General features: G+C 50.5%; 1 protein-coding gene across 1 annotated transcript; it reads left to right on the top strand.

Annotated features, from left to right (window-relative positions):
- Positions 1-204: 204 nt before the first annotated feature.
- LOC101781171 (ABC transporter G family member 25-like) lies at positions 205-4,924 on the top strand. The gene is given in 4 exon segments (XM_004978791.3): positions 205-514; positions 607-708; positions 710-1,442; positions 3,196-4,924. Coding segments are annotated over 4 exon segments (1,932 nt in total). The 5' UTR covers positions 205-385; the 3' UTR covers positions 4,164-4,924.
- The last annotated feature ends 3,487 nt before the right edge of the window (positions 4,925-8,411 follow it).

Raw genomic sequence — 8,411 nt, 5'->3', positions numbered from 1 at the left:
CCTGATCTCTCTCCTCCGGTGCCGTCTGCTGGGTGGACATGGTTGGACCCCGGTCCAAAAGCCACTCCGTGGGCCCGCAACTCCACCCCGCTCGCGCTCGCCGCCCGCCACGTACCCCCTCCGCCCCCGCCGTGACGTGGACCTCACCACCCGCCCCCCTCCTTATATACCGCGCCCCGCCTCGCCGTCCCCTTCCATTCCGCCTCCTCACCACACTGCTACCTCCTCCGCCACCGCGAGCGCACCACCTGCGCATGCCAGCGCCGCCACCACCTCCTCCGGCGGATTAGCAGTCTCTCTGAGTGAGCGGTTATTAGGTGCAGCGCGATTTCCTCTCGTTCTTGCTCCTCTGTTCATCGATCGGCAAGGGAAGCTTGAGCCATCAATGCCTCCCAACGCACAGGACACGCACGGAACCACCGGCGTCGCCATGACGCCGGCCCCCGCGGCAACGGCGGCGGCGACCAAGATGGACTGCTTCCTCACGACCGCCTGCACGCCGCTCAACCTCCAGGTAGGTACCTGCGACGACGGCGGCGGCGGCTGCTAGTAGCTTCTTAGCTTGCGTTGTTTCCCCCGCCAACGATCGAGTTCATGTCGGTGCAGTTCATCGATGTGTCGTACCGCGTTAAGACGGAGAAATCGGCGGCGTCCAAGGCGGCGCCGCCGGGCCGGATCTCGTCGCACTCTGGCGCGGCGCCGCGCTGGCGGTGTCGGTGGAGGAGCGGACGATCTGAAGGGCGTGACGGGCGAGGCGCGCCCGGGGGAGCTGCTCGCCGTTCTGGGCCCCTCGGGGAGCGGCAAGTCCACGCTCCTCTCCATCCTCGGCGGCCGCCTGGCCGGCCGCCACTCGGGGACGGTCCTCGCCGGCGGCCGACCGCCCACCCGCGGCGTGCAGCGGCGCACGGGGTTCGTGGCGCAGGATGACGTGCTCCACCCGCACCTCACGGTCCGCGAGACGCTCGTCTTCTGCGCCATGCTCCGCCTGCCCCGCGCCGCGCCGTCGGCGGCCAAGGCCGCCGCCGCCGAGGCCGTGATCGCCGAGCTCGGGCTCGCAGCGTGCGCCGACACCGTCGTCGGGAACGCGTTCGTGCGCGGCGTGTCGGGGGGCGAGCGGAAGCGCGTCAGCATCGGGCACGAGCTGCTCGTCAACCCGAGCCTGCTCATCCTGGACGAGCCCACGTCGGGGCTCGACTCCACCGCCGCCGCCCGCCTCGTCGCCACGCTCTCGGCGCTGGCCAGGAAGGGGCGAACGGTGGTGATGTCGGTGCACCAGCCGTCGTCGCGGGTGTACCGGATGTTCGACTCCGTCCTGCTCCTCGCCGAGGGCAGCTGCCTCTACTTCGGCGCCGGCCGCGACGCCATGGACTACTTCGCCTCCGTCGGCTTCGCGCCGGGGTTCCACGTCAACCCGGCCGACTTCATGCTCGACCTCGCAAATGGTGAGCGGTGCTTCTTATTACGTTCTCTTGTTTTTTCTTTTTCAGTTGTTTCATGTCCCCAAAAGGACAAGTGCAAGAACTACTTTGTTCATGCATGACCCTCTACAACAGGGAAAAGTAAGCACACGTATTTAATTTTAATCTTAACTAATCAGAAAATTAAACACATTTATGATTTTAATCTTAACTAATCAGAAAATTAAACACATTTATGAAAAAAAAAATTATTACTAGTCATTCCAACTTTATTGGAGAGTCAAAGCATCCCAAGTTTGACCTAATTTATACAATAAAGTACTAACATTCATGATACCAAGTTTGACCTAATTTATACAATAAAGTACTAACATTCATGATACCAAATAGGAACCATTAGTTTCTTCATTAAATTTATTTTTATAGTATATCTATTCGGTGCTATAAATTTTTGTGATCTTCTCTATAATTTTGGTCAAACATAAAATGATTTGACCCTCCAAGAAAGTTGGAATGATTTATAATTTGGAAGGAAGGGAGTAGTGCCTAACATGAGCGAGGATTACTAGATTGACCAAACCACTGGAACCAGCAAAGTTTGGCATGCAACTGAATGGGATAGATGTTGAGATAGAGTGTGATCAATTTGGGTGTGGTGTGGAGTTGAAGTCAGGAGGACTAGAGTACATGGGTGCTTGTGTGTTCTTGCTCCCCTTTTTTGCAATTGTGAGGAGGATTGGACTCATCATTAGACTGTGGACAAGCAAAACACCTGGTGAGTGAGTGTGGAGTGCACCCAACAGAGAGGGTACAGAAAAAAGGCAAGACAAATAAAAAAAAAAGGGTGGAGAGGGGGTGAGTGCCTGCCATCCCTAGATCGCGTGGATAAGCACGCGGAGGGACATCACTATCGCGCCTGTGTATGTATGATGGCGAGCACCAGCGGTTAATCGTAGGCATCACTGGTGCTCAGCAGTGAAAAACCTCACACACACACACACACACCGACCCTGAAGGCCTGAACTGAACATGAACACACAGTGGTTTAGGATACCACCACAGGGGGTGATGGATGGATCTCCGACACCTGTGGCAGCTTTTGGTTGGATCTGGTTCCTAGCTTTGCCTCTTTTTTACATGCATGGTGGATGCACTATGCTCATGCGTGAATGGTTTTATACTACTCCTAGTTGTGCAGATGATGGATATGGTTCCAAGTGCCTGTCTCACTAGACTTGGAAATATATGCCCCTGCTCTCATGCCGGCTTTAGACAGGAGGAATCCTTTCTTGGTGCAAAATTGCCCTCTTTGGAGGGCCACTTTCTCCTTTATGGCTGCTTGGCACCTCTTTTTAATTTTTTGCTCAGTGCACCAGCACATCAAAAACAAAGCTTGCGCACCATCCATCTATCCAAAGGCCGGCCTTTCATGTCACCACAGCTAGCACGATGGCAAAATCCGCATTTGGATCCGCCGCTCCTTGATTTTTTTTTAAAAACAAACACCTCGTGGATTTCAAATCACATTTGGTGTCAATTTTGTGGCGGTGCGAAAACAAGTATACCTGCTTTTCTTTTTTCATTGAACGGTAGAGGATGCGCTACGTGTAGAATTATTGTGTATCAAAAGAGTAATGGAAAAAGGGGATGTGTAAACATCATAACATTATCTTGGTATTAGACGGAGAAAATATCACATTATCCCAAATTCTCAAAAGCATTATTGTGCCGATCTTAAAAATGATCTTATTATCTAACTACTTCAATTATTTTGCAGGTTTTGCTCAAGCAGATTGCAATTTCACAGCAGAAGGCGGCAACGTGAAGCAGTCGTTGATCTCGTCTTACAACAAGGTGCTGTCCCCAAGGGTGAAGGCGTCCATCAACGCCGCCGGCGCCGCCACCACAGAGCACGCGCAGGACGGCGCCGAGCCCCTGCCACTGCCGCCGGCGGAGAGCTGCAGCGGGTGCACGAGCTGGGCGAACCAGTTCACGATCTTGCTCCGGCGCAGCCTCAAGGAGCGGCGTCACGAGACGTTCACGTCGCTGCGCATGTTCCAGATCATCGCGCCGGCGCTGGTCGCCGGCGCCATGTGGTGGCGGTCGTCGCCAGTGGCCGTCCAGGACCGGCTCGGCCTCCTCTTCTTCATCTCCATCTTCTGGGGCGTCTTCGCCTCCTTCAACGCCGTCTTCGCCTTCCCGCAGGAGCGCCCCGTTCTCGCCCGCGAGCGCGCGTCGGGGATGTACGCGCTCTCCTCCTACTTCATGTCGCGGATGGTTGGCGACCTCCCCATGGAGCTCGCCCTGCCGACGGCGTTCACTGTGGTTGTCTACCTCATGACCGGGCTCAACCCGTCGCCGGCGGCGTTCGCGCTCACCCTGGCGGTGATCCTCTCCTACGTGCTCGTCGCCGGTGGTCTGGGCCTCGCCGTCGGCGCCATCATGATGGACGCCAAGCGCGCGTCGACGCTGGTGACGGTGATCATGCTCGCCTACCTCCTCACCGGGGGATTCTACGTGCACAACGTGCCGGGGTTCATGGTGTGGGCCAAGTACACCTCCTTCACCTACTACTGCTACCGCCTCCTCATCGCCGTGCAGTACGGCGGCCACCTCCGGCGGCTGCTCCCGCCGGAGGCCGTCGACGGCGAGGCCGGCCCGGGCGCCTGCGTCGCGGCGCTCGTCGCCATGTTCTTCGGGTACCGGCTTCTGGCGTATCTCGCGCTGCGCCGCGTCAGGAAGTGACCTGGCCGGCCGCCGGCGGCGGCGGCCGCCGCTGTAGCTAGCTAGCTAGGTGCGTGTGTGCCATTAACTATTCAGGCCGGCTGGCCCGGCACGGTGATCAAAGGCTCCGGCCGGGCCGGCGCGCGCGGGGAACCGAGATCCGCGGCGCCGGCGGGCGGGCGGGCGGGGAGGGCGTCGAGGGAGATGACTAAACTAGATGACGCGGTTGTTGTTGGCGTCGCCGCCGGCGATCGACGAGGTCGTCGTTTTCCTCTTGCGATCTCTTGTTTGTTTTTTTTAATTCTCTTACCTAAAATTTGGTGGTATCTTAGCCATCGATCGAGATGCCTTCTTGCAAGCAAGTGTACTATATATATTGATCAATCACCCGGGTGTAAGTTGTAAGAGCTGAATTGGGCTTCTTGGTCTGAAGAAGATGAATTGCTGATGGATGGGATGATAAAAAAATTTCAAAATCCAAGTGAATGTACGTGAAGATAGCAAAGGTGCAAGATTGATGGCCTGAGTCCGGCGTGAAAATCAACTTAATCCGTCCTCAAGTTCAGCATCCGTCGTGCGAAAGCTGAAAGCCATTGTTCTGGCATGTTCTGATTAAGCTTCTGAATTCTGATACCGCAAACTTTTTCCCAATGACTGGATTCATCGAACCAAATCGAATTCTTCATTTCAGATTCTTACAGGGTACTTGGACAGAGGAATCGAATAGAATTAGCTGCTCGATCTACTTGGATTTTCCCCAAAAAAAAACGTGAAATTCTATTGACTCTTGCGTTCCGAACAGAATTTGGATTCGAGCCAGCAAAATCTTCAGCTTAGGACATGCGGTCTGGGAAGCTTCCGCAGAGATTCCAGTCGAGTTAGCAGAGTCCTGGGACTGGGAGTAGATCCGACATGGCTGATGGCTGATGCTGTTCTGTTCTTTCTTCATGCGCATTGTGCCTTTGACTAGGCCAGGTTCATCTTTGCATATCGGATTTACTGGGCTATGATTTATCCATCATCTGGTGTAGTCTGCTGTTTCGGAGCACACACCAGCCCACAAAGGAATACTACGTCCAATGTTCGGTCGCTTGGCCCGACAGGCCGTGGACTGTGGTTGGTGCTGGGCCACCAAAACCCAGTAGACGTGTCATTTTGGCTGCCTTGGTGCTTCATGTCAAAAAGTAGCGGTTGTTAATGAAGACCGGTAAGCCAGAGAACGCCTGACTAGCTCAAGTCATAGCCTCATGCCAACCAGTACAAATAAGCTTCTCTTCTTCCATCCGTTACAAAGGACAGCACAGCACATAGTAACCATGGTTGCAGTAGGCGCACATCTATAACAAAAGCTTATTTCGAAGCAAACTTAAGTGGAGATCAGTTGGTTAAATCCTTGTGGCCAAACCTACTCGCTGGATTTCAGTCATAAACCTATCACAATTTGTGGGTTCATTTAGTCTCTACAATATAAAGCATGAGTTTCGTCCGCACCCTCCCTCCGCACTTGTTCAGAAAAAGAAATAAAAGATCTCGCCATGTCAATCTGCTTATGCCGTTTGCTATCCTCCCGCCCACTTCACCCAGCTCCCGACCTCCTGTGCTACCCATGTCGCCGACAAGGTTCGCAATCTAGACGATGGCTCCCCTCCTCAGTGCACGCGGCGAGAACAGAGAACCTACAAGAAAGCATTTGTGCAGTAGTCGTCAGTGATTTTGAGATGACCGATGAAGCTGAGTAGTTGAACCTGGACGAATTTGTCTCTTCTTTGCTTCAATCAGCCGTGAAAAAGAGTATGGATGCTTGATTTTCAGAATTGGCCACTTTTTTTAAAACATGCATAGCACGTTTTTCATTAAAAAGAGAGAAACATAGTACAGAGTTCAGAATTCATAGGAACATAAGCGACCAAAACGAAATGAGAAGAACAAAAACTGCAAAACAGAGCTAAAACAATCCGATCCCTAACAAAGAAGCTAAGCTGGCAAATCCAGCGCGCGCCCATAATCCCTAACAATCTGATTTTCAAAATTGGCCACTTAATATAATATAGGATGTATAGTATGTATTCATGATTCAGAGTTGTATCGACATTTGGGAATGAATCCTTGTAATTTACCAAAGCTTCCTGCATAATTGGTTAACAAATCCATATAGCTATATACATGCTTTGCAACAATTTGATGATCACAATAGTTCTACTTACATATATATCACACCACTCCAGCATAAGGAAAAGAAAAAAAAGGCTTGTACTGGCTATGACACACCATCAGGTAAACGTGCTTTTACAATACCTGAAAAAACAACCGGTTCTTACCTTACATGGATTGTGTCATCAGAAAGAAAATTGACAAGATGTTTTGTTGAAGGCAGAACTTTTGTTGAAATGTTGTAACATTGGTTGATATATGATTTCTATATGGTCACTGATTCAAATCTAGGAGTAGTTTTATAATTTAGATTTGTATAGGACATATTTCTATTTATAATTTAATTGTAAATATCGTGTTTTGTTCCATTTGTGTGTAAAACTAAGTGCTTGAACATTATGTATAAATTAAAGATAGCGTTTGAATTGGGTACCATTGCAAAGCACAGGCACCTTACCAGTGGTTATAAAGTTCGAGTCATAAAACTACTAACTTCGGTATACTAGACACACCTACATGGGTCGATTTCCAACCACGTTTACTTTCTCTTTCCAGCTTCCATACCATCTACACCATTATTTTTTTCCTCTTTCCCGACATGAGCATACACATGCACACATGCGCTGATGCGGCAACCAACCAGTGCCCCGTCCGATACGTTCACCATCGTAGATGTTGCAAAATTATATAAATAATATTTTAGGATAGAAAATCAAGAACAAAAATCAACAAAAACTTTTGCAGGAAAAAAATTTATACAAAAAATTCAAAGAACAAAAAAGTTTATATAATTTTTTTAAAAAAGGAAACCAAAATTTTGAAACAAAAATATTAGCAAAAATTGAACAAAGTTTTCCATAAACAAGAAAGTAACATGAAAACCTTACAAAATTTACAAAACATATTCAAAAAAGCTAAGCAAAAAAGTTCGAGAAAAATTGAAGAAAAATTGTGAATAGAATTTGAAAATGTTTTGTACAAAACTCTTGCAACAAAATCTAGAACAAAAGAGAGAAAAAGTAAAAAAAGGAGTGATGCCTCTGGGAGCTTGCCGGCGAGGCCGCTGCGTTGCATCCCCACGCCGTGCGTCATGCGCAGCCGCTAACCTCCTTGCGAATCGCTGTCGGTCTCTGGGCCTGTCACCGCAGCCGAGCGCGGTCGCTCATTGGGGCCGCCACCGCGCTCCCGCCCGCTTTTGCCGCAGCGTCGTCGATACGCGCTCACTCGCACGCTGCCGGTTGTAGTTGTTCCCCCGGGCTCGTGCGCCGCTACACCACAGGCTGCTTGATCCCTCCTTGCTGGCGAAGCTCTCCACTCTCAAGGGGGGCGCGCTCATCGCTGCGCGAGGGCACCATACTGCCGCTGCGGGACGCTTCCGAGCCCTCTCAGTTTCTCCACCGGTCATCGGTCAAGGTCTGCGGGGAGAGAGAAAAGGCTAAGGGAATGAAAGAGAGTCACGAGAAAAGAAATAGGATAGGCTAGGGTTGATAGGAGCCTAATCTTCTCGTGGGGAGGGGATGGTGGGCCAGTGACCCAACATGCACGCGTGATGCGTCGTCGACCGGAGGGAGCGGAACCTTCGGTCGGTTGTAAATTCAGCGATACTTGTGTTTCAACTATGCTTGTGTGTGCCCGACCTTACATTACAAAAGCTGAAACACATCACAAAGCTCAAGAAAAAAGAAAAGAAATACAGTACTACTTTGGTGGGTGTCACACTGTACAGGGAGAGTGCACTGTGATTAAGCATGGATGCAATTCCCTTCACTTGCTAAATAAAACTGCATCGGCAGATACTCCTGTATGCTTAAACAAGAAGCCGACCTGAACTAGCAATGATGGCAGTCCTTGTATATGCTAGCAGAGAATGGTTCGGTGCATCACATCACAAAAAGGAATTGATGCTTCCCTACCCCAATTGGACGGCAAGAAGTGACCCGGTTTGGTTACATTAGCTTATTTTTAGCACCCGTCACATCGAATGTTTAGATACTAATTAGGAGTATTAAACGTAGACTATTTACAAAACCTATTACATAAGTGGAGGCTAAACGGCGAGACGAATCTATTAAGCCTAATTAGTTCATGATTTGATAATGTGTTGCTACAGTAAACTTC

Source organism: Setaria italica, chromosome VIII, assembly GCF_000263155.2.
Source record: "Setaria italica strain Yugu1 chromosome VIII, Setaria_italica_v2.0, whole genome shotgun sequence".
In the NCBI taxonomy this organism is placed as follows: domain Eukaryota; kingdom Viridiplantae; phylum Streptophyta; class Magnoliopsida; order Poales; family Poaceae; genus Setaria; species Setaria italica.
Note: the sequence above shows the minus strand (reverse complement) of the source record. Positions and strands in the feature narration are given on the sequence as shown.